At 42.3% G+C, this 26,646-nt stretch overlaps 1 protein-coding gene and 1 non-coding gene across 3 annotated transcripts in view; both read right to left on the bottom strand.

Moving 5' to 3' along the window:
- chrna1 (cholinergic receptor, nicotinic, alpha 1 (muscle)) overlaps positions 1–22,317 on the bottom strand; it is a 29,186-nt gene extending 6,869 nt beyond the window's left edge. The window contains exons 1-5 of one of the 2 annotated variants that reach the window (XM_048533669.2): positions 22,218–22,317; positions 13,305–13,447; positions 10,715–10,759; positions 10,428–10,537; positions 3,491–3,686 (exon numbers count right to left, since the gene is read on the bottom strand). In XM_048533669.2, the coding sequence (XP_048389626.1) occupies positions 3,491–3,686; positions 10,428–10,537; positions 10,715–10,759; positions 13,305–13,447; positions 22,218–22,311 (588 nt within the window). In that variant the 5' untranslated portion in view covers positions 22,312–22,317. Of the gene's footprint in view, positions 1–3,490; positions 3,687–10,427; positions 10,538–10,714; positions 10,760–13,304; positions 13,448–15,289; positions 15,549–22,217 lie in introns of those variants that run through there. The other variant, XM_048533670.2, reaches the window with a different exon arrangement.
- On the bottom strand, positions 22,084–22,156 carry trnam-cau (transfer RNA methionine (anticodon CAU)). The gene has a single exon. It is a non-coding gene; the product is annotated as a tRNA-Met (tRNA).
- Positions 22,318–26,646: the final 4,329 nt, after the last annotated feature.

Here is a 26,646-nt window from a genome sequence, read left to right as displayed (position 1 = left end):
TAAACCAAGAATTGAATTTATATGTAAGAAATTACACTTTTAACAAATAATTTTTCACTTGTTTATGCAGTTTTGATTTACAAAAATGGTGATTAAGTCAGATTCAAGGAATTGAAGGTCCATTAGTCTGACGTCATTTGTAGATAAAGTGCTCGCTGGAATCCTAAGTGATATCCTTCTGGATAAAAAGGAGTATTCAGATACATTGAACTTCTGGAAGGGGAGGTGCTTCATATTAAACTCTTATTCTGGCCAATTAATAGGTGGGTGGATGTGGGGATCTCAACAGATATTGTATACTTGGATCACCAAAAAGCCTCTGACAAAATACCATAGAAATTTCTATATTTTTATTTCATTTGACCTTGGGCCGCTTTTAGCTGCTCTCCTGAGAGACAATATTAGTTAGGGAGGTTGTCTGATCTTGATGTTAAAAATACCACGACCAGCATCGGCAGTTCTTACCATCTCTGACTATTCCATGGGAAAGGCTTTAGTGTCAGGTGACCTGCCAGTCATTTCCATATGCTTGTGCTACAAACATGTTGAAGTCTATAAATTGTTGTTAAATACGTGCTGATTTTCATGTTTCAAAGTGCTCAGAAGATCTTCTATAAACATACAAGTTTCTTACTTCAAACTTGCATGGAAATTGCATAAAGTTGTTATTTGAGGTAAATTTCTCTCTCTGATCTGGTCTATTACTCAAGCTCTTTAGTATGGATGACATAATTTTATTGAAGTTTCAACTTGCATTAAGCAGAGTATAGCATGCAAGTATCAAATGACAGTTAATTTTACCCAAATGCTTTATTGCTAATTCTAACCTGAATCCAATCTTTTGCATTATTTATAATATTCTTGGAGTTTATATAATCTCCTTCCATGCAGTCTTCACTTTTGAATCATGGGAAAATATCATTGACCTACAGGTGTTGTCAAAACAAGACACATTTTTTCCTTAATTATTTCTCACAAATAAATGAGGGCAAGGGTGCTGGTGGTGCTGGGAGGAATGGCAGAAATAAAATTTAGTTTTTCATGTTATAGTACAATTCAGTTTGTTACCACTAGGGGTCCTGCATGGGCTTTGTAAATTCTTGTGAAAGAAGGCAGAAATTTAACCAGAGAGAATGGGAACTGCAGATGCTGGAGAATCCAAGATAATAAAGTGTGAAGCTGGATGAACACAGCAGGCCAAGCAGCATCTCAGGAGCACAAAAGCTGACGTTTCAGGCCTAGACCCTTCGTCAGAGAGGCTCTCTGACAGAGGGTCTTGGCCCGAAACGTCAGCTTTTGTGCTCCCGAGATGCTGCTTGGCCTGCTGTGTTCATCCAGCTTCACACTTTATTATCTTATAGCAGAAATTTAACCTCCGGTTTTCACAGATTCGGATTTCTCCAGATCACACTCCATACTGGAAACCAGTTAAATATTCATCCTTTGGCTCATATATTTGCAACCAGCCTATATAAATGGATATTCATCCACTGGGCAGAGAGAAACTATAAAAGAGAAGCTTAGTTTGAAACGGTTCTTTGCCTGACATTAAATCAGCATTATGACAATATCAATTGACAGACATCTCAATCACAGCACTATATTGCAGTCAATATTTTCCACTACTTGAAGTTGTGAAATTTTTCTAATCAATTATTTTAATTGAAACCATTACAGATCTGGAGAAGAATCAACTTTTGTACTCTGGTTTATTCCAAACCCCGAAACTAAACTCAATTTTCTTTTAACTGCAAGCAGGGTGAGAATACATCTATCTTCCTGGCTTGGAACACCAGTAATTATCTCTTAACCAGTATCCTTGAAGCCTTCTGGTTGAATCCAGATGAGTGAGTTTGGATGTAGCCATGAAGAAAGGGAATACAATTTTTATACCTATATGTATTTGTTGGCTTCTTGGAGTGGGACTGAGTGCTAGAAATAACAAACATTTCTTTAAAATGTACGAACTTCTTGCACTGAAGCACAAAGTTCAGCTGGAGAGCCAGTTACCTACTGCAGCCCCTGCTCCCACCTCCAAATGCACGCCCTCAAAGAACTCTTCAGTAAGTTACACAGGTCTCAAAATGTTAACTGTGTCTCTCTACAACGATGCTGCCAGACCTGCAGAGTTTCTCCGGCATTTTTGACATTTGTTTCAGCGGCCTGGGATAATTTTCTGGGAGCACGTGCTTGAATCACACCATGGCAGATGGTGAAATTTAAATTCAATAACTATCTGGAATATAAAAAGCTAGCCTAATATTTACCATGTTGCCACTGTCAATTATTGCAAAAGCCCATCTAATTCACTAATATCCCGTAGGGAGGGAAATCTGCCATCCTTACCTAGTCTGGCTACATGTGACCTCAGAACAACAGTAATGCAGTTGACTCTAAATTGCTGTCTGGGGAAATGATAAATGCTGGCACAGTCAGCCATTCCCTCGTCCTAAGAATGAACAAAAGATTTTCCTTCCCTTTGTGCTTGGGATTTGAGAGTTCCCCAAAACCATAGAAGAAAAACATTTGCCCTGATGAATTATAAACGTTATATTTTTAAATTGAAATTTGTGATTCAGAAGTTGTCTAAAATATTTAAAGTATACTTTCAACTAAAAAAGTGTTTTGTGGTTTTCCCATATTGTCTCTCTTATGGTTGATTAAGTACATATATAATATGAATCGAAAGACAGGATACAGTCAGTGCTGTTTATATATCTAATCTAGTGTGTAGGGATTAAAAGAATTCATGATATCCCCACACTCTATCAAATTTCTTCCAGGTATTCCTGCAGTCATCTCCTGAATTTCCCAGTATGATCAGCACTCATGTCTCCCTTGACAATTTTTACATCCATTCACCATCCACTGTGTACAGTACTTAAATTTAAACTCTTTCTTCATGTTCTTCTTGCTGTGGAAGCTATGACCATGTTAAATATATTGTGGCAAGCTTTCCTATTCTTGTGCCCAAAGCTACTAGATTATTTGGGTAGAGTTATAACAGGAAAATATGACACGGAATAATGAATTCCCCTAACAGAAAGTGCTACATTTTTCCATACATGGACAGAAAACTAGGCAAGTTTTTTGTCCGTGGATGGAAAAAAAATCTAGCATTTTCTATTAGGGGAATCCATTTTCCTTGTCAGATTGTCTAGGCACAATGAATAGAGAGTCTGTATAGAATACAGAAAACCAGGCAAGTTTTCTGTACTCTATATTCACTGTGCCTAGAAATTATCCAACAACTTCTGCTGGGCACCTCTACAATACAGGGTGGGTAGTGCATTGTACTGATTATATAGGTTAATGCCTAAAGGATGGTTGCTGGGACAAATCAATTTGAACCTCACGATGATTCAGTACATTTAAAAGATTGCAATTCAAAATCTTCATGAGAAATTAAGTTCAGTGTGTAAAGAAGATGTTTTGCTTTTTCAAAATATAACAGTAAAAGAAAACATTTTAGGTGAAGATTTAAACATACCGGAAATATGGCAACTCTTGTTCCATCATATGTCCAGATTCCCAGTTTAATGCTGCAATTTTGTTGGTCAAATGGGAAATGTGTTACAATGATTTCACAATAACTTTTAAAAATTGCTGGAGGATTCCAGATTATTTTTCCTGTATATTCCAAAAGCACCTTCGTCATATGAACAATGGCAAATTCACCATCTGCACTGTGGAAAAACAAAATACAATTATTATTACTGAGAAGTGTCATGTTTTTAGTAAAAAGCAACATTTAGATTAACATTACAATCCATGTGAATAGCTTCTTTAGAGAGTCTTACATATGTTGAAAGATGATTTCATTCTTAGCTAAGTTCCAAAACAATCCTACTATGATTCAACAACATATACAAAGAACATAAATTACTACGTGAGCTAATTCTGCAAGACTCTCTAAGATAGGTTATTAAGGTGGATCGGAGATTTAGGTCCCATTGGGGCAAGTACAGAAACAGGCAGGTGTAAAAATTAGTATGAACAGCTGGCCTGCTGATTGCACATCAAAGTTCCTGCCGCTGGTGATTTTGCTCAGGATATTTTTTATTCAAGTACTACGAAGTGGCAACAAATTTGGCCCATATGAGGAACCATGTCAGAAAGGAACATTTCTGCCAGTGATATGGAGGTCCTGTTGGGTGTGTCAATATATCAGAATGGTTTATATGTGCCAGGCAGTGGAGGGGGTTGCAACCCTCCAGGGATTATGGGACCATTAGAGGGAAAGCTGAGCACAGGCAACTATAGATAACAATGTGTGGGGTTGGATGAACACAGCAGGCCAAGCAGCATTTTAGGAGCACAAAAGCTGACATTTTGGGCCTAGGCCGAATTGTGAAAATGATAATGAGCAACTTCAGTGGGACTTTGGTCAAATGGGTAGACGCCTGGCAGATGAAATTCAATGCAGAGAAATGTGGGCTTATGTATTTTGATAGAAGAAACATGAAGAGACAATACAGGTTCAATTGCATAACCTTAATGGAGAGTATCGGAACAGAGGGACATCGGAGTTCATGTGCATGATTCTTTGAAGGTTGCTAGGCAAATTGAAATAGTTGCTAAATAGATTTATAGGATCCCTGGGTTTATAAATAGAGGCATAGAGTATAAATGCATGGAATTGATGCTACACTTCTACAAACTATTGGTCAGACCACACTTGGAGTATTGTGTTCGGCAGCTTATTTAAGGAGGAATGTTAAAGCCCTGGAGAAATTTCAAAGGAGATTTACTAAAATGATACGAAGAAAGAAGGATTACTGATACAAGGAAAGATGAGAGAGATTCAGCTTATTGTCCTTGGAGCACAGAAGATTAATAGGTGACCTTACTGAGGTGTTCAAAATAATGAACAATTTTAATAGAGTAAAGAAGGATATTCTGTTTCCACTAGTTGGTAAGTCAATAACTAGGGGCCATGGTTTCGAGATTGACCAGAAGGGAGCGTAGGAGTGAGATCAGGAGAAGCCCCTTTACTCAGAGTCATACAGTCATGCAGCCAAACAGCATGAAAACAGACTCATCAGTCCAACTATGCTGACCTACTCCCATTTTCCAGCATTTGGCCCTTCTTCCCTATTCATAAATCCATCCAGATGGCTTTTAAATGTTGTATTGTACAAGTCTCCACACACTTCCTCTGGCAGCTCATTTCATATGTGCACCACCCTCTGCGTGAAAACCCCTTAGGTCCTTTTTAAAATCTTTCCCCTCTCACCTTAAACCTATGTCTTCTAGTTTCGGGCACCCCACCCTAGGAAAAAGACATTGGCTTTCACTCTATCAATGCACCTCATGATTTTGTAAACCTCTATAAGGTCAACCCTCAGCCTCAGACGCTCCAGGGAAAATACCCCCAGTCTTTTCACCCTCTCTCTATGACTCAAACCCTCCAGTCCCGGCAATAACCTTGAAAATCTGTTCTGCACCCTCTCAAGTTTAAGAACATCTTTCCTATAGAAGGGCAATCAGAATTGTAAGCAGTATTCTAAAACTGGCCTCATCAGTGCTCTGTACAGCCACAACATGACCTCCCAACTCTTATACTCAATTTTCTGGCCAATGAAGGTGAGTATGCCTAATGCCTTCTTCATCATCCTGCCTAACTGTGACTCCACTTTCAAGGAACTTATGCCCACCTGCACCCCTAGGATTTTTTGTTCAGCAACACTCCCCTGGGTTTTGTTAGGATTTGGAATGTGCTGCCTGGGACAGTGGTGGAATTCGATTCCATAGGATGTTTCAAAAGAAAGCTGGATAATATATTTGAAAATGAAGAATTAAGAGGTCTACAGTGAGGACTGAAGTGTAGGAGTAGTTGGGTAGCTCTTTTAGGGACTGGCATAGACACAAGGGTCAAATGGTCTCCTTCTCTACTGTAAAATTCTATGATTTGATCCTCAGCAGCAGCGATATAAGGAGAGTAAAGGAGAGCAAATGAGGTAATTGGTTTGTAGCATATGACGTGTTGCTAAAGACAATCTTACACAGGAAACTGCACCTATCCAGGCTGATATCACAGATTTTTGTCCTCATTGCAGAAGAGTTCACACCTCTCAGAACTGCTTGCTGGGGCCTGTAATGATGAAAATCATTGTGGCTTAAACTTCTTCATCTCCAGAGTTTTTCAATGATCTTGTCGGCATCTCTCAAGGGACAACATATCACAGAATTTCATACGTTACTGAAGTCCAGTTTGTGAAACTTGGATGACGTACACAATTTCGAACTGATGAAGCCACACAGACGTAGAGTGGGGTTTGTTTCTGTTGCTAGGTCCTTCAGGTACACAGCATCTTCACCTGTACCCATACCAGTCAACATGCCAGTGAGACAGCAGCCAACAGATTCAACAACAGTAAGGACTTCCACTTCCTCAAGATGCAGGAATCAGTGGCCACAATGAGAACTTCCTGCATGTCAGTACTCAACATTCGACCAGCTGCTGTAGCAGCTTTCTCCTGAGCCAGTCCCAGATATTGCAGCTCTTCATTCTACTCCCCTCCAAACCCTCTGGATGGGTTCTAGAAGACAGGGAATACCCCTTGATCAAGTAGCTAATAACTCCTTTCTAATGACAAAGTCACAGAAATGTCACAACCAAACCATTTGATTAGATTCCCTACGGTGTGGAAACAGGGCCTTCAGCCCAACAAGTCCACATTGTCCCTTGCAACATCCCATCCAGACCCGTTCCCCTATAACCTCAACACCCCTGAACACTACGGGCAATTTAGCATGGCCGATCCACCTAGCCTGCACATCTTTGGACTGTGGGAGGAAACCAGAACACCCGGAGGAAACCCACACAGACATGGGGAGAACGTGCAAACTCTGCACAGACAGTTACCCGAGGCTGGAATTGAACCCGGGTCCCTGGCGCTGTGAGGCTGCAGTGCTAACCACCGAGCCACCGTGCCATCCCAGAAGTATTGGCTTTGCTCAGTATTTGCTCAGAAGTACAACCAACAAGCAAGCTATTAGGCTTCGGAAGTTGTGCCCCAGTGCCTGAATCAATTATTAGTGGTCTTCTGCAAAGGGTCTCACATATTGTAGTGGCCTGATGCACTCTCCACTACATGGCTGTCTCAGAAGGTGTGGTCATTCAAGATGCCCTGGCCATGAAATAATACAGCTCATTGAAGGAAGACAAGGAGGAAGTTGATGAGAAGGTAAAGGAGCAAAATTAAGCTACAGAGCAGAAATGTCCTGCAGAGAAGTGACTGGAACAAGTGCAAGACTGAAAGATCTCATCAGGATAAATGTCAATATTAGGCAACATCTCACCAGGCAACTTTAGCCAATCCCTTCTAACCCAGAAGGGCTATGTGCTTCAGAATTCAATTTGTACAGCCTAAAAGAACATTTACATTGATACAGGCTGAAGGAGATTCACTCTGACTACCATGATGCAGATGTATACAATGGTTCCACTGTCCTCCTTTTAGAGAACTTTGTTCCATCACTTCAAACTTCTTCATGAATTTCACAATAAAGGATGGAAATTCATTCATCTGAGTCATGTGTCAGTATTTATAGTGTGGTCAGAAAGTAACAAAGTGGCTATTTACAACTGAAGTAAACCCCAGAGTCCCACTCAGAGCTCAGCTTGACGCGGTCTCAGGTCTCAGCCACATCTACTTGGTTCTTCTTTGTCTTGTACAAGGTGGAGTCACTTTGGTAGTTTGTACCTGCTTGCAGCGGAGATGGATCTGGTGGGTAGCATACATCTGTATCATGGTGGCACCTGTAGGGGCACCTGCAGAGCTTGCTGCACCAGCAATAAGTGCCCCTGTGGCTTTAATGGCCCTTTAGCCAGAAGAACCAAGGAGGCTGTTGACAACGATGGCATCCTATTAGTGGAAGCTCCCTCATCTTTCTCCATGACTGCCTTAATGCATTGAAAGTACTGTCCAGAATGCTAGGGAGGGGCACCAATTGGGCCATCCATCCACACATACTAACTCTACCAGCACAACAGATCCATCCATGTTACAGGGCGTTGCATGCATTTTACGCACATTGCTGCTCCTTTATCCATTCAAATTACTGCCCCATATGGCTCTCCATGATGTCACAACTCTCCCAAGTCCATGCATTCAAATCTGAGCTACGGTGCTGTACACTGTTATTTAAAGGTGTAAGGAGCTGAAAAGGTTCATAATTAAACACAATCCACTATGTTGTCGTCATATAGACTTGTGGGTAGAACAGGTTAGGAGCTTGAAGGCTTAACAACTAACATCAAGTCCTGTTGTATCCAGTGAAAAAAGTCCTAGACGATCCAACCTTTCCTTATAATTCAAACCCTCTTATTCGAGCAACATCCTGGTAAATCTTTTCTGAACTCTCTCCAATTAAATAATATCCTTTCTATAGCAGGGCAATCCGGAACTGTACACAGTACACCAGAAGTGGCCTCACCAATGTCCTATACAACCTCAACACGATGTCCCCACTTCTATACTCAATGGTCTGAGTAATGAAAGCAAATGTGCTAAACACCTTCTTACCCACCCTGTCTTCCTGTCATACAACTTTCAGGGAACTCTGTACCTGAACCCCTGGGTCCCTGTTCGACAACACTACCCAGGGCCCTACCATTAAGCGTACTTGGCATCTCTGATCAATGGCAGGAGCTCGTTTCTAACCAGCCACATGTGCCAATGCTGCCTGGCATTCAACCAGGCTGTGAGCCTTGGTGAGGTTCTCCCATTTTCAGGAGTTTTGTGCACCCTCACTTATTGTGACAGTCTCAAGTTACACTCACCCGGTCAGAGAGAAGAACATCGTTAAACCTCTTGCCGTACTGCACTGCACTGCACTCCAGCTGACTGGCAAAGGCCTTCTCCAGGCCCATCTGTTTGGCTTGGCTGGATGACCTGCTCCTGTCACCGTCTGGAAAGAAGACGTCTCTGCTCTCCCTCAGAGCCTCTAGTTGCACATCAAGGTCAGCAACTGAGACATGAGGGATCCAGCTGCTAGGCCTCTGCCACTCCTCCAGCTGCCCTGTTTCCAAACTTCGTGAATTTAGATAGGGCGCACACTTTAACAGTCCCAGCTCCATTTGTCATGTGTGACCACTCATTATTTGACCTACCTTGCCTGCCATCTAATTAATTGTCAGTGTTTCCAAAATTCACAAGTTCTGATGATTTGGTCTCCCAGGAACACAGTTCTGACAGCAAGTTCCTGATCGCAGAAGCAAAACGTGCTCCTATGATGAGCTCCAAAGACTGGTGAAAGTCAGGAAACTCTAGCTTCTCAACTGGAAAATATTTAAAAAGAGCTTAAACTCTTGAGAACCACAGTAATTCTTTTAAATACTGATAGCTTTTAGCTTGAATTAGAGTTGAATTATTACAATGGTCTTTCATTTCTGTATCCTTTATCTCACACATCATCTGATCACCTGTCCCTGTCATCCTCATGTGCCTCACATCCTCCTGACCCTTTCAAACCCTTATCCCTCACACCCTCCTGTGACTCCTCACACCCTCTTGTCTGTCTCACACTCAACTATCCCTCACAATTCCCTGATGGGTGTGGGGGGTGGAAATAAGCAGTATAGGTTCTCTGTAACCGCAGGTACATACTAACAGTTAGAGATGTAAACATATAATAATAATATGACTGAATAATATGATCATGTGTATTAGTTTGAATATAATTGGATAATACAATGCATACTAAATTTCAACATTGAACTATGCAAACACAATTGGGTAGAGACAGGGTGAGTAAATGTTTAACCTTTGACTGGAAATTATTCTCTGTATGAATAGTCAGTTAGAAACTCGTTATCTGTACAAATGGTTCAAGACTTCTGTCCAATAAAAATTTGAGCAGTACGTCAATTTTAGATATGTTCATCTCCTGTGCATGCACGAATAAACATTTAAACAAAGGAACCTGAGTCTTGTATAGTCTAAGAGGGAATAATGGGTTAAATTTAGCCTTTCAGACCCATCCCTCATACCATCACACCTCTATTTACCTTTCCCTCTCATGCCTCTATCCCAACTTAGAAGCCCCCTCCATCTCAGCCCACCTATCTCACTGTTACAGTTCCCTCATGGGCTTGATTCCTTCTCACGCTATGTCCCTTACTATCTCCTGTCCCTCACTGTTCCTTGTCCATTACAGTCCAATGTTCTTTTCACTCTTATTTGTCCACAGTTTCCTGTCCCTCACTGCATTGTGTGACCTTCTTTCTCTCAAAATTTGCAAAAGGGAATCTCAATGAATCCTCAAATTGGGTGTGTCCTAGTCCCCAAGAAGATGAAATCAAAATTAGTCAGTACTGTCAAAGAAATGCTAGCAATAGGTTATCAAAACAAGCAAAACTTTAAAGGTGCCATGTCTCTAACATAAGTCTATAAATTTTAAATTATTACTTGCTTGCTTACTTGTTGTACAGGACAATGTCTGGGAGCCAAATGTCAGAAGCAGGCAATCTGATCTTCTTAATGCCACCATAATCTTCTGGTTTCCATCGAAGCTTCACGTCAACCCATTGCTAAAGAAGAAGCATTTTACAAATATTACTTTAAAAGAACTCTGCAGCTTTTAAACATAGCTTTTTTAAAACAAAATATTGCATTTTAGAGCGAATACATAACGAGTTAAACGTTCAAGGTTTTAATAATATTAAATCACAGACCTGTGCAAATAAAAACAATTGTTTTTTTGTTACCTGTTTCAGGCGCACATTTGTTTCCACAATTTGATTTACTTCATCCTAGTGAAACAACAGTAGACCTTTAGTCAAGACTAGGGAAAGAGCTGATAAAGTCAATTTTAGACATATGTACCATTCTGTAGCAATTAAAATTTAAAAATGAATTGAAACATTTTACTTCTGCACACAATGTTGCAAATACAATAACATTTATTTCAAGCATGAAACCTCACATTTTCACAATATTTATTAAACAATAAACTTCCTTCCATGACACCTAATATTATAGTTACAATTCTGTAGCATTTGACCATTCCATTCTATTTCATCACATCTACATACAGCTTATGAGATCAGTTTGCAAAGATGAGTGGCACCTAACAGGACTGAATTTGTGGTTTATGTTCTTCACTTATAGCAACATCAGGGAAAAGTTTTCTTCATTAAAAGTAGAAATGGAGCATTTCACAGCTCCAGTAGAGTTTTGCAGCAGTGGCCATCCTGATGATGTCCTCCATGAACTCCTACCTATCAAGCAATTGGGTTCCTTCTTCATTGTTCATAGATGACTTACCTGTGGACATCACAGCACAGCATAACCGTATGGCACACAGGAGCTCAAGGATATTACAGAGCCTCAGTTAACCTAGTGGAGCACTTCTCTGAGACTGGAATGTCCATCTGTTGTGTATTTTAGTGAAAATGTGAGTCTCATTGGAATTGCCCTGCTGTTTGAGTTGAATCATCAGAGCTGGAGTAGGATTTCACAGCAGTGGGCCCACCTTTGTTTGATATTTCTCCCAGTAAGTGAAAGAATGCTGGGTAAGTCTCATATTGACGTGAAAATTATTTTATTTGTTGTCAAATTCAGCATGTGGAAACTATTTGATTCAATGAATTTGAGACTGTTAATTATAGAAATTTTTAAAAAGCAGATAAAATATCATTTATTTCAGGTGGATACAATGATGTTCTGAATTCTACAATTCTGAAATAGCAGACAGCTCTCAATTCTAACTTCTGCTGAGAAAATGGCAAATACTCAGTACCCAGCTGTCCAGCTCTCTCATGTTCTGAATGCTATCCAGAGCCAGATCTTCCCATGCATTAATTCATTTTACCTGAGTGAACTGAAGATTGACATTAAGGAAGCAAGTGACACTAGGGATGTGCTGAAATGAACTTTAGCAAAACAGCACGAAGTGAGATGGAGATTCAGAGAATTTATGAGTGGTCAGCTTTTCCTTCATCATCACTCTTACTATCTGTAGAAGGAAGCAATATATCTCCTGGTCCTTCCTTGCTTGTCATTATCTTCTTCTTGCTTACCATTTGCAGACAGAACATAGAACATTACAGCACAGTACAGGCTCTTCAGCCCTCGATGTTGTGCCGATCTGTGAAACCAATCTGAAGCCCATCTAACCTACACTACTCCATTATTATCCATATGTTTATCCAACGACCATTTAAATGCCCTTAAAGTTGTCAAGTCTGCTACAGTTGCAGGCAGGGCATTCCCATTTGCCCCCCCTCCCCCCATTTGCAGTACCTGATCCACAGGAAACTAAGAATTAAGATTAAGAACAAGTGACCATCATCCCTTGGGATTAAGGAGACAGAGAAGGATGAAGAGGCTTGTTGCTGTTTGCAACTTCCAAGTACCTATAACTGTGGAGATGAGCAGCCACTGAAGTGGCACCATATTCTGCCCTGATTTCATAATGTCCCACAAAATGGGCAAGATGCCTCTCATTCTGGTTCCTTAGTCTGTTCTTCACAACAGGTGAGCTCCCATCCTATCCCAATGCTTCCATTCATGCCCTGCCTCTAAATGGTAGTAGGTTCATAATTTACTCAATTTTATTGAAGTAGTAAGTAATAAAAAACAACTAAGGCAGGCTGTCAGGTGATACAGAGCTGATGGGACTAAGTTTTACCTCTTGGACTAGTAATAATGGTGAACCCATTCCTGTCCCTCCAACTGTGCCCTAAGCTTGACACATTTCCCTGGAGTTTAAATCCTTAATGATGTTAGGTACATTCCTGGCATAATTTTCACTGCTAAAGAAGAGTTTGTCCAATTCGTATTAGGTGCCCACGGCATCATCAGAATAATAGTATTACAATTGATACATTGATACTGCACTGCCAATACAAAAGTCTCAAAGAGAAATACTGGAGTCAAATGTCACTAGATTTTCCTCAGAATTTACATATATTGTTGTACAAATGTTACACTCTGTATCTCTGGTGGTTCCACAGGTCACTCAATTAATTTATGCCAAAAGATCAATGGAATTTCAAGGTCTTGCAGTCCTTCAGAGTTCCAGCCACTGGCAGTTGATGACAAATATAGCTTGTAAAAGTTAGCTCTGAAACCCAATGTCATTATAAAAGTTTATGATATCATTGCAACTTAGTTTCAGATCCATTCTGGTGTCTTTGCTTGCTATCTTGTTGTGCCTTTCATCTACTTAAAACTCGTAAAATAATTAAGTACTGATTAAGTAAGAGGATTGTTTGTGTGGAATGTGGTCAAGGGGAATCTGGTAAATATGGAGACTCATTTTCCCTGAAACAGAGAAATGTGTTTGGTTCATACCACATTGATGAGCTGAATGAGCTGCAATCCCACTGTGACGTTAACTAATTGATCGTGGCTCTCCACTGGACGAATCACCTTGTTATAGTTTTGAAACAACTTAGCCACCAATCGCGTCTCATATTCAGAACCCAGCACCAGTCCTGAGAAAACATGAGATAAAAATAGGTTTTGTAAAGTTTCTACCATTGTGGAACATGTACAGCCCTATTCGAAACCGCACCAGTTCGAGCAAAAAAAAGTCCAATGAAAGTTGCAAATGTAACATCGCTTTCTGGCACCATTTTCTTTCTCCATATTTTCTGCGGTTACTGTATCTTAATCATTCGGCATTCCGTTTTTTTAAAACAAATTAAGTGAGACGCTAGTTTTTGGCAAATTACGTTTGTTGCTGTCCTCTTAAACTGGCTAGCAGTAGGTGAGTATCCTGCATTGATATTTCCCAATCGCTCTCGTGACAAATTAACACATAGGTTTCAGTTTCAATTGACCTCAGTGCCTAATCCGTAGCCGGAGGGTTATGGATTTCCGCTCAGATTCTACAGTTCAGTATCTTTAGCAGGGCGATTACATGTGACTGTAGTAATTTAGATCAATTGAGATTCCAATTGAACATCTATCACCAATGTTCCCCACTTTCCCTGCAGCTTTAGCCGAAGATCATCAGGAAATTGTGGAGTCAGTTATGCCGTTTCTATGAGATTTCTCACCGGGGTCTAGAAACGGGATATAACTTCAATATTTATGGTATTCGAACAGTAGTTTTTAAAAATGTTTACAAGATGTCTTTTAAACAAGCATAAATGATTTTATCGTTCACCGGAAAGCGTTCTAACACTAACAACCTGCTATTGATTACATTTAATTCTGAACTCGTCAATTTCCTCGATACACGTTAATAACAGTGCGCTTCCTTATTAAAAAAAACACCATGTTTATATTTTAAGTAAATGCAGAAAGCAGATGGAAAAGGTAACTAATAATTTGCAATTCTTGAAGTTTAGTGTTAACATCGCAGATGCTTTCAAAACAAATCTGGAAATGATTGTAATGAACATGTGTGCATAATACCCTTTTCCAGTAGCTTTTCTTTCCAGAAGTAGTATATTTTCATTTGCTGGAATATTTTTAGCATCACATGCAGGATGAATTACACCGACAGATTACCCCACATGTCAGAGATTTGAAAAACCTCAAACAGCTGCGGCGTATCCACCAAGGTATTTGCGATTACAATTACACGCTGAAAAAAAACCATTCTAACGTTTGTGTCAGCGGTCTTACCAAGTTTGAAGTACAAAATCTAAATAAGTCCCCAAGTAAACCGTCGATCCTAACTGCCATGTTTACAAATAAGGATAAGGAACAAAGTGACTTGAACGTAATTGGATAAACAGGAACATAAACCTTCCACACAACCTGTACTAATTCACGCTGGGTCTTCTATCTTTGGATAATATACGGCTACTTCAGGTGAATCAAAGAGTTGACTCATTGAGCCCATTCCCTTAAGAAAAAGGTTCTAAAGCCGACAGCAGGCAGCTCAGGCACATCGCACGATTATTGCTGATGCCATCACTGAACTGCCATTTCCGCTGTGTAACACTGATCCATCAACACTCCAGAAAGTGACCTTGGATAAACATTCGTCATTCCAAACCCTGAGCCAAAAGTCAGACATTCCGACACATCATTCGGGAAATTCAACCTTTCATAAACTGATTTACCAAAAGTCGGAGAGATACTTATTGCGTCATAGTAAGAACCTCATATAAACTTTGTAATTTGTAAGATTGTAAATTGATATTCTGTTTTGTCGAGATGCTTAACACAGAAAATGAGAAATAAAACCAGCCCACAGCACGGCACTTTTCTGCCAAATTGTCTAATTAAACTGTACAAATCCATAACATCTTATATCAAACAACGAGAACACAGCGTGATTTTCAATTGAATAAAATTATTTGGCAGAATGGAAGACCTACCTCCGAAGGATAATGAAAGGATCATCAATGCTAAGCACGGATCAGTAGGCGAAGGCATTCTCCTACTTTCCAGTTGGACTATTCACCTTTCAAGCCAATCTATCTCTTGTAAAACCTTACAGTACTTGGAGACTTGTTGACTCCTCTAGGTTTCAGAGTATTCGCTGGCAGTCCCTTCTTACCGAAGAGTGGAGCTGGGAGTGCTGCGTTTTCAATCGTCCATTCCCCCCAGAATCCAGTCTTGTGGCACCTGTCTCAGTGACAGCTGATGGCAGAGCACTGGCGTCAAAACATACCACCAGTTCCTGTTTATTTCTCTGCCTTTTTAATTGTACTGAGAAATGAGCATCATTGGTGAGGCCAGCATTTATTGTTCATTCCTAATTCCCTTTTGAACACTGCCTTACTTTCACAAAGTTTTTGCTGTCTGATTTAAGACACAATGGTTTTGCACAGTTTAATTAGACAATTTGGCAGAAAAGCACAGTGCTGTGGGTTGCTTTTATCCCTCACTTTTGCAATAAACATCTCTATATCCCAAGTATTAACCAAATATCATTTTACAATCTTACAAATTACAATGTTTATATGAGTTTCTTACAATGATGAAGTAAACATTTCATTACAATAAATCTGTTTATGAAATGTTGAATTTCCTGACAGTTGGGTCAGGATGTTCTGATTTTTGGCTCAGGTTTGGAATGGGATTCCAAGATTGACCCAGCAACAAAGGAGAAATGACAATATATTTCCAAGTAAGGATGGTGCAGAGATGGAGGGGAACTTGTTGCTGGTGGTATTCCCATCCATCTGCTGAACTTGTTTTCTGGAAGGTAGGTTTGGGAGCTGTTGAGAAAACCTTGGGAAGTTATTGTGTCCGATAGATGGAACATGGGTGGATTTTGGTCAGATGTGTGGACTGTTAATTTGCGAAGCAGTATGGGTTCAATCCCCACACAGGCTGAGGTTACCACAAATGACTCACCTTCTAAACCTCTTCCCTTGCCTGAGGTATGGTGGCCCTCAAGTTAAATCACCACTCTTCATCTCTCTCGAACGAGATAGCAGCCTATGGTCTGCAAAGACTATGGTGACTTGACTTGATAGCAATTGAAACACTATAAGAAGTCTGTGCCAGTGTGAAGGTGGTGAACATTTAACGTGGCATTGGGCAAATGGAAAATGTCTGCTTAGTTCAGTGAACTGGACAGCTGTAGAATGATGCCAGCAGCACAGGTTGAATTCCTATACTGGCTGAGTTTACCATGAAGGCCTCAGCCCTTGCCTGATGCATTTGGAGATTCAGGTTAAATCACCACCAGTTGCCTTGCTACAATGAAAGTGTAATATTTCTTTGGTCTGAATAGTCTTAAGCTTTGTTAGAGTTGTTCAATGTCCTACGATAAAACAATGTTTTAGATAAATGTTTTTACATTGCAACTTGTGTGTAGTAAAATGTCCCAAGGTACCTTACAGATCTGAAAATAATCCATCTTAAGAGATACAAAGACAGAAGTTATGGGCACAAAAACTGAATGTTTAACATGCACATTGTTACTAGTAATGTAAATAACTCAGCAATTGTGTGGTAAGGAACCCACAAGCTGCAAACTGCCCTAAGTCACAGGATGATCTGTGCCGCTCTATAGTTAGCCTTATGGATTTGGCAGTTTGCTGTTGACCACTCCATGCATGTCAAGAAATTTCTGCTTTTATGCCTTAATTACAACCTCAAATGTTACATGATCCTTGCAACATTTCCCATCTCTGGTACATCAGCTGCCAACTACTGGCTGAGTGATATCCTTCACATGCTTGGACTTCCCTAATGTAGGTAAATTAAGGAAGAGAAACTGACACACTGCAACTGGGAGAGTCAGGTCACTGGAGGGGGTGCTGGGTGTGCAGCAAGGTGTGATAGAATGGGGAGCTGCTGGTTGAGTGGTCTGGATTTACAAACATTCTCGGTATCAGGGCTATGGCACTGTAAAGAAGCAACATCAATTAACATCATACTGATGTACAGACTGTGAGATCACTTTCCCACAAATGTGTGGCAAGTGGCAGAGATCACAGGGTAATCCACTTCCTTCATAGCATCAACAACAGGAATCTTCCTACTTCTGTTATGATCCCAGACAGAACACCAAATTGATGTTGTGGTTGGATTAGAGATCAGGAACAGTTATTTATAAAGTTGACAAAGTGTGAAATCTAGGGAACTTAGAAAATAAAGTGACAAAGTTCCATGTTTTTGAACAAACAACAGTAAGCTTCATAATACAATTTTGAAACAATAATAAAATCTACAATAAATGCATGACTTATATTCTAATACCCAGAATTAAAATATGTGGAATATTCTGTGACTGAACATCCCATAGTGAACATTTAGATGGATCCCATGGATTTCTCAGCAATTGCCTCAGACACCGATGGCGCATTGGTCACCAAATCTCATTAAACTTCAGAAGGGATTAAATTCTTCACTATTGTCAATATGGTCTTGAAAATGTCTCAAGAGAGCTTTTTGGTCATAGAACATCTTAACAACTATTCCCATTCTGGTCAGTCACCAACCTTTCCTAAGTATACAGTCCTCTGGACTGCATTGTTCATTCACAAGCATAACTCTGGCATTTCAATTACAGTTAGCTTCACCAAATTAAAACTGCCCCCAGGTATCTTTTTTTTCCCTGACGAGTAACCTTGCTCAGTTGCTATTACTGGGCTTTTTAACCTCCCTTACTCAGGTGTATTGGGCTATTAGAGACTTCACAACTACCCTGAATTGCGTAAGTCCTAACTAAACATAGTTTTTATAACTCTTCTACCGCTGATCTTAACTCAAATGCATGATGTCCCTCACCTCTCACTACACATTGCTATATATTTCAGCTACCTTTAGGTGCACATTTAACAACAGCTCTGCCTAACAATAATGTCTGCTTTTGCTCTTAAATAAAAACAGAAAATGCTGGAGATACTGAACAGGTCTGGCAGCATCTGTGGAGAGAGAACAGAGTTGACATTTTACGTTCAAAAATTTCTTGGCTGAGATAAGACCTTGTCCATTGGTTACGGGATTACTTAATCCTGTCTGTCACATGTTGCTTCTGCTGTTAGCCATGCAAATATACATAGATTGTAATTTCATCAGGTTGATACCTCATTTATAATTATGCCTGATGCTACTCCTGGCATGGTCTCCTGTGCACTTCATTGACTGAACTCCCAGCTTCATGATAATTGTAGATTGGGGAATACACAGCTGTGAGGTTACAGGTTGTGCTTGAATACACTTTTGCTTTTGCTAATAGCCCACAGCACTTTATATTTGTCCAGTTTTTAATTTCTGAAGTATGTTTCATCAATCACAGTGGGAGTACTACACTACATGATGGAGGGTATCTAAATGTGGAGGTGGTACGTGGTAACCAGTGTGAGGTTTCATTGTCCATGTTTTCCCTGGTGCCAGGAGATTTCATGGTGTCAAAAGTTAATGATGAGAGCATCCAGGGTAATTTCATCCCAAAAGCATACCCATGCTGTCACCTCTGGTGAGTCTGTGCTAATGTGGGACAGAACATCTCCAGGAATGGTGGTAGTAGTATCAGGAAAATTGTCTGTAAGATTTTGTGAGTACGTCTATGTCCATTTGTTGATTGACTTGTCTGTGAGACAGCTCTTCCAATTTTGATACGAGCCCTCAGGTTTTAGTAAGGAGGACTTTGTAAGATCAACAGGACTGAGGATGTGGTGTCGTTTCCAGTGCCTAGGTCAATGCTGGGACGACCATCTGGTTTCATTCTTCACTTTAGAGCTTGTAGCTATTTTGAAACACTTAGAAGGCATTTCTGTGGTCTAGAGGTACAGGATGCCAGATCAGGCAAGGATAGTGGATTCCCTTCTCTAACAGACATTGTGATTCAGATGGCACAGTGTGCAGTTGGAGGAACACCGCAGGCCAGGCAGTATCAGAGCAGCAGGAAAGCTGACATTTTGGGTTGGGACTCTACTTCAGAAAAAATTCAGATTTGATGTCGTTGATCAGAAGACAGAATGTGATGGAGGATACAATATTTATTAGATTACTGAAGAGTATGCTGAGGCGAAGATGTATTTAGCGTCATAGAACTGTACAGATTGGAAAAGGACGCTTCGGTCCACTCGTCCATGCCAACCAAATATCCTAAATTAATCTAGTCCAATTTGTCTGCATTTGGCTTATATCCTCTAAATCCTTCCTATTCGTATAACCATCCAGATGCCTTCTAAATGTTGTAATTATACTAGCCTCCACCACTTCCTCTGGAAGCTCATTACATACATGCACCACCCTCTGCGTGAAAAAGTTGCCACTAAGGTCCCTTTTAAATTTTTCCCCTCTCACCTTAAAACCTATGCCTTCTAGTTTTGGACTTCCCAAGCCTAGGAAAAAGGCCTTGGCTATTCACCCTATCCGTGGTCCTCATGATCTTATAAACCTCTATAAGGTTGCACCTCAGCCTCTGCTTTCCATGAAAAGTAGCCCTAGCCTATTCAGCCTCTCCCTATAGCTCATACTCTCCAACTTTGGCAACACCCTTGCAAAGCTTTTCTGAACCCTTTCATATTCCGCTTGGGAACCCTGCAGCCCAATGGTATCATTGTAGATTTCACCGGATTCAAAATCTCCCCTCCCTCCACTGCATCCCAAAACCAGCTCAGCTCGTCCCCACCTGCCTAACCTGTTCTTTCTCTCACCTATCCCCTCCTCCCACCTCAAGCCGCAACTCCATTTCCTACCTACTAACCTCATCCTGCCCCCTTGACATGTCCGTCCTCCCCGTTCTGACCTATCTCCTCCTTACCTCCCCACCTATACTCTCCTCTCCATCCATCTTCTCCTCTATCCATCTTCAGTCCGCCTCCCTCTCTTCTCCCTATTTATTTCAGAATCCTTTCCCCATCCCCATTTTCTGATGAAGGGTCTAGACCCGAAACATCAGCTTTTGTGCTCCTAAGATGCTGCTTGGCCTGCTGTGTTCATTCAGCTCCACACTTTGTTATCTCAGATTCTCCAGCATCTGCAGTTCCCATTATCTCTGATCACATTTCACAACTTCCTTCCTACAGCAGGGAGACCGGAACTGCACACAGTATTCCAAAAGTGGCCTAACCAATGTCCTGTACAGCCACAGCATAACCTCCCAACTCCCCAGTGCACTGACCAATAGAAGCAAGCGTATCAAATGACTTCTTCATTATCCTATCTACCTGAAACTCCACTTTCAAGGAACTATTAACCTAAACTCCAAGGTCTCTTTGTTCAGCAACGCTCCCCAGGGCCATACTATTAAGTATATAAATTCTGCCCTGATTTGCCTTCCCAAAATGCAGCACCTCACATTTATCTAAATTAAACTCTACCTGCCACTCCTTTGCCCATTGGCCCATCTGATCAAGTCCCTGTTGCACTCTGATGTAACCTTTGCTGACCACTACACCTACAATGTTGGTGTCATCTGTAAACTTCCTAACCATACCTCCTATGTTGACATCCAAATCATTTATATAAATGGTAAAAAGCAGTGGACCCAGCATCGATCCCTGTGGCAGCCCGCTGGTCACAGGCCTCCAGTCTGAACAACAACTTACCTCCACCACCACCTATGTTCTATCTTTGAGCCAGTTCTGTATCCAAATGGCTATCTCTCCCTGTATTCCATGTGATCTAACCTTCTAACCAGTCCACCATGAGGAACCTTGTAGAATATCTTACTGAAGTTCAGATAGATCACATCCACCACTCTACCCTCATCAACCCTCTTCTTCACTTCAAAAAACTCAATCAAGTTTGTAAGATGATTTCCCATGCACAAAGCCATGTTGCCTATCCCTTACCAGTCCTTGTCTTTCCAAATACATGTATATCCTGTCCCTCAGGATTCCCTCCAACAACTTGCCCACCACCAGTGTTAGGCTCACCGGCCTACAGTTCCCTAGCTTTTCCTTACCACCCTTCTCAAATAGTGGCACCAGTTAGCTAATCTCCAGACTTGTGGCACCTCTCCTGTGGATATCAATGAATCAAATTGCTCAGCAATGGGCCCAGTAATCACTTCCCTAGATTCTCACAGAGTTCTAGGGTACACCAGATCAGCTCTAGGGCATTTATCCACCGTTATGTGCTTTAAGACAGCTAACACTTGTAATATTGCAATTTTTCAAGATGTTGCTATTTATGTCACCACTTTCCCTATCTTCTGCATCCTTCTCCATGAGAAGCACTAATGCAAAATACTTTTCTGAAGAAGGGTCCAGAACCAAAAGGTCAACTTTCCGGTTCCTCTGCTACTGTTTGGCCTGCTTTATTCATTCAGCTCCATACCTCATTATCTCAGATTTCAGCATCGGCAGTTCTTACCAACGCTGCATGCAAAATACTTGTTTAGTATCTCCTCCATCTCCTGCAGTGGTGGCAGAATGCTGCAAGTGGCAGAAAACACGGAGAATGATTATTTAAATATAGAGGCTTTGGTGAGTGAAGACAAACAGAATGGTATTATGGTTTTGGGATAAACGTGACGCTGTGAATGCAGAAATACAGGAAGTGGAACAAGCGCAGTCAATGTCATTAATTAGGCTCTCCATTAGAAGCACTAATACAGGAGATGGCATCTTTATAATATTGTGTAACTGAGAACGACTTCACTTGTCAAAAATGTAGAGCCCGTTAAAACCTTCATAATATAATTGCCAAAAGTTTTGCACGGATCTGTAAACCAATATGTTAAAACAAGTATACACTGTGCCCCGTGTGAGGATCGAACTCACGACCTTCAGATTATGAGACTGACGCGCTACCTACTGCGCTAACGAGGCTCTGGCTGAGTTGCCGGGGCAGCATTAATAAAGGTACAGTCCGTCATTGTGTTTCACTTACCGTTTGACAATATTTTACGACACTGACGGGAGGCGCCTATCGGGTTTGCAGCAAGTTCGTGGGGGAACTGGTTCAACTTTTCATTCGTTCTCATTTGTTCACTATGAGACGGTCGGCGAATGGCCCCACCCCCACCCACGCGGCATCGGACATGCGTCGCCTGGTCTGGGAGCTGGCGCGGGCTCTGATTGAGGTTGTTTTTCGTCTCTGACAGAGCTACAGACTCTTGTAGAAGCGTTCGCTGCAACTTAGATACAAGTCACAGTACATAATAAAATGCGGATTGAGTAGGGAGTCATTGTTTGTGCATTTATTCCTGCGATCAAATTGCTTCATGTGGAATAACAAGCAGCAACGAACCTGTGGACGTATTTGCAGAGGCAAAGGATTGGGCTGCAAGATCAGTCAATACACGGGAATCTGTTACAGACTTTTAAAGCTCCCAAGCATGTCAAAAGTAAAATACCTTCATAGTGTCTAAATAAAATTGAGAAGGATTTAAGTATAAAATGATTATCTGTAAACCAATATTTTAGAAGTTTTGTTTTTAACAGAAGTACAATGGGAGATTAAAATAAAATTCCTGTCGAAATTCCTGCAGTGAATTTGCAGCTCCACGAAAATAAATCAATCTGTTGAAGAGAAACAGTCAAAGGTTTTGTTTAAAGGGAGAGAGAAACAAAGTTAAAGTTTAAGGTAGTATCAGAGATAATGGGAACTGCAGATGCTGGAGATTCCAAGAGGATTGTAAATGGCGGAAGTGTCGGAGGATTGTAAATGGCAGAAGTGTCGGAGGATTGTAAATGGCGGATGTGTCGGAGGATGTGTAAATGGCGGAAGTGTCGGAGGATCCTCCGACACTTCCGCCATTTACAATCCGACCCCACCACCCAAGACATTTTTCCATCCCCACCCCTGTCTGCTTTCCGGAGAGACCACTCTCTCCGTGACTCCCTTGTTCGCTCCACACTGCCCTCCAACCCCACCACACCCGGCACCTTCCCCTGCAACCGCAGGAAATGCTACACTTGTCCCCACACCTCCTCCCTCACCCCCATCCCAGGCCCCAAGATGACATTCCACATCAAGCAGAGGTTCACCTGCACATCTGCCAATGTGGTATACTGCATCCACTGTACCCGGTGCGGCTTCCTCTACATTGGGGAAACCAAGCGGAGGCTTGGGGACCGCTTTGCAGAACACCTCCGCTCAGTTCGCAACAAACAACTGCACCTCCCAGTCGCAAACCATTTCCACTCCCCCTCCCATTCTCTTGATGACATGTCCATCATGGGCCTCCTGCACTGCCACAATGATGCCACCCGAAGGTTGCAGGAACAGCAACTCATATTCCGCCTGGGAACCCTGCAGCCATATGGTATCAATGTGGACTTCACCAGTTTCAAAATCTCCCCTTCCCCTACTGCATCCCTAAACCAGCCCAGTTCGTCCCCTCCCCCCACTGCACCACACAACCAGCCCAGCTCTTCCCCCCCACCCACTGCATCCCAAAACCAGTCCAACCTGTCTCTGCCTCCCTAACCGGTTCTTCCTCTCACCCATCCCTTCCTCCCACCCCAAGCTGCACCCCCAGCTACCTACTAACCTCATCCCACCTCCTTGACCTGTCCGTCTTCCCTGGACTGACCTATCCCCTCCCTACCTCCCCACCTACACTCTCTCCACCTATCTTCTTTACTCTCCATCTTCGGTCCGCCTCCCCCTCTCTCCCTATTTATTCCAGTTCCCTCCCCCCATCCCGCTCTCTGATGAAGGGTCTAGGCCCGAAACGTCAGCTTTTGTGCTCCTGAGATGCTGCTTGGCCTGCTGTGTTCATCCAGCCTCACATTTTATTATCTTAAAGTTTAAGGTGGATGGACTTTCATCTCTCCTCTGATGGGCAGCCATCAGCCTGCAGCGTTTCTCGCCACAGTTGCTACCCTAGCATTCCCAGCTTTTTAGCTATTTGTTTCATGTTTCTGCAACGGAAGCAGTTTGCTTTTGCAGGAGTTTGTAGGTATTGGATGTAACTATCTAAGTGTATAAGAAAAATAAATAAATTTTTAATTTCAGCAATTTGTTTTGCTCCTAAACTCCAGCCACATACCCTATAGCATCAGGGATTTAAAGTTGTGATCAGAGATAATGGGAACTGCAGATGCTGGAGAATCCAAGATGATAAAGTGTGGGGCTGGATGAACACAGCAGGCCAAGCAGCATCTTAGAAGCACAAAAGCTGATGTTTCGGGCCTAGACCCTTCATCAGAAAAGGGGGATGGGGAGAGGATTCTGAAATAAATAGGGAGAGGGGGGAGGCAGACTGAAGATGGACCGAGGAGAAGATAGGTGCAGTGGAGAGTATGGGTGGGGAGGTAGGGAGGGGATAGGTCAGTCCAGGGAAGATGGACAGGTCAAGGAGGTGGGATGAGGTTAGTAGGTAGATGGGGGTGCGGCTTGGGGTGGGAGGAAGGGATGGGTGAGAGGAAGAACAGATTAGGGAAGCAGAGACAGGCTGGGCTGGTTTTGGGATGCAGTGGGGAGAGGGGATGAGCTGGGCTGGGTTTGTGATGCAGTGGGGGAAGGGGAGATTTTGAAGCTTGTGAAGTCCACATTGGGCTGCAGGGTTCCCAAGCGGAATATGAGTTGCTGTTCCTGCAACCTTCGGGTGGCATCATTGTGGCACTGCAGGAGGCCCATGATGGACATGTCTTCTGAGGAATGGGAGGGGGAGTTGAAATGGTTAGCGACTGGGAGGTGCAGTTGTTTGTTGCGAACCGAGCAGAGGTGTTCTGCAAAGCGGTCCCCAAGCCTCCGCTTGGTTTCCCCAATGTGGAGGAAGCCACACCGGGTACAATGGATACAATACACCACATTGGCAGATGTGCAGGTGAACATCTGCTTGATAATGGAAGGTCATCTTGGGGCCTGGGATGGGGGTGAGGGAGGAGGTGTGGGTGCAAGTGCAGCACTTCCTGCGGTTGCAGGGGAAGGTGCCGGGTGTGGTAGGGTTGGAGGGGACTGTGGAGCGGACAAGGGAGTTGCGGAGAGAGTGGTCTCTCCGGAAGGCAGACAAGGGTGGCGATGGAAAAATAGCTTGGGTGGTGGAGTTGGATTGTAGATGGCGGAAGTGTCGGAGGATGATACGTTGTATCTGGAGGTTGGTGGGGTGGTACATGAGAACGAGGGGGATCCTCTGGGGGCGGTTGTGGCGGGGGCAGGGTGTGAGGGATGTGTTGCAGGAAATGCGGGAGACGCAGTCAAGGGCGTTCTCAACCACTGCTGGGGCGGGGGGGGGAAGTTGCAGTCCTTGAAGAACGTGGACATCTGGGATGTGCAGGAGTGGAATGCCTCATCCTGGGAGCAGATGCGGCGGAGGAATTGGGAATAGGGGATGGAATTTTTGCAGGAGGGTGGGTGGGAGGAGGTGTATTCTAGGTAGCTGTGGGTGTCAGTGGGCTTGAAATGGACATCAGTTTCTAGCTGGTTACCTGAGATGGAGACTGAGCGGTCCAGGAAGGTGAGGGATGTGTTGGAGATGGCCCAGGTGAACTTGAGGTTGAGGTGGAAGGTGTTGGTAAAGTGGATGAACTGTTCGAGCTCCTCTGGGGAGCAAGAGGCGGCGCCAATAGTCATCAATGTACCGGAGGAAGAGGTGGGGTTTGGGGCCTGTGTAGGTGCGGAAGAGGGACTGTTCCACATAACCTACAAAGAGGCAGGCATAGCTTGGGCCCATGTGGGTACCCATGGCCACCCCCTTTGTCTGTAGGAAGTGGGATGTTGTTGTGTTAGTAGCTGGCATGCACCATCAGTGGAACTTAGATCTACCTGAGAAAAAGCTGTAATGGAGCCCAGCAGAACCAAACCTCTGTAAATAGTGTTAGTAGTTAATAAATGTGCATTAGTTTGTGTGTGTTTTCCAGTCCTCATCTGTCAACAGTGGCCAGAACCCAATGGTGATATTTATGCAAAACAGATGTCCTTTCCTGAAGATGCTGATCATTAAACTGGAATACAATTTCGTATATATCAAAAGCTCTCTCATGTTTTGAATACAGTCTGTTCATATTTATAATGAAGACTGACATTACCCAACTCCAGGAAAACCCCATTGATGCCATTCCGAAAACCACTACTTGAATCAATACGACTTGCATCAAAGAAAAATTTCAATTTAAATCCATCAGGATAATATCCGGAGTGTGTTCACAATCCAGGATTTTCAGTCACCAGTGCATCTTTCTTATTTACACAGCACAAAATAAACAAAATACAAAATAGATCATGCACAATTTACAAAAGCAATTAATATACAACTGGGAAACCGAAGAAGAAAGAAGATTCAGAGATCGTGGGAACTGCCGATGCTGGAGAATCTGAGATAACAAGGCGTAGGGCCGGATGAACACAGCAGGCCAAGCAGCATCAGAGG

The sequence above is a fragment of the Stegostoma tigrinum genome, chromosome 7, assembly GCF_030684315.1.
Source record: "Stegostoma tigrinum isolate sSteTig4 chromosome 7, sSteTig4.hap1, whole genome shotgun sequence".
Lineage (NCBI taxonomy): Eukaryota > Metazoa > Chordata > Chondrichthyes > Orectolobiformes > Stegostomatidae > Stegostoma > Stegostoma tigrinum.
Note: the sequence above shows the minus strand (reverse complement) of the source record. Positions and strands in the feature narration are given on the sequence as shown.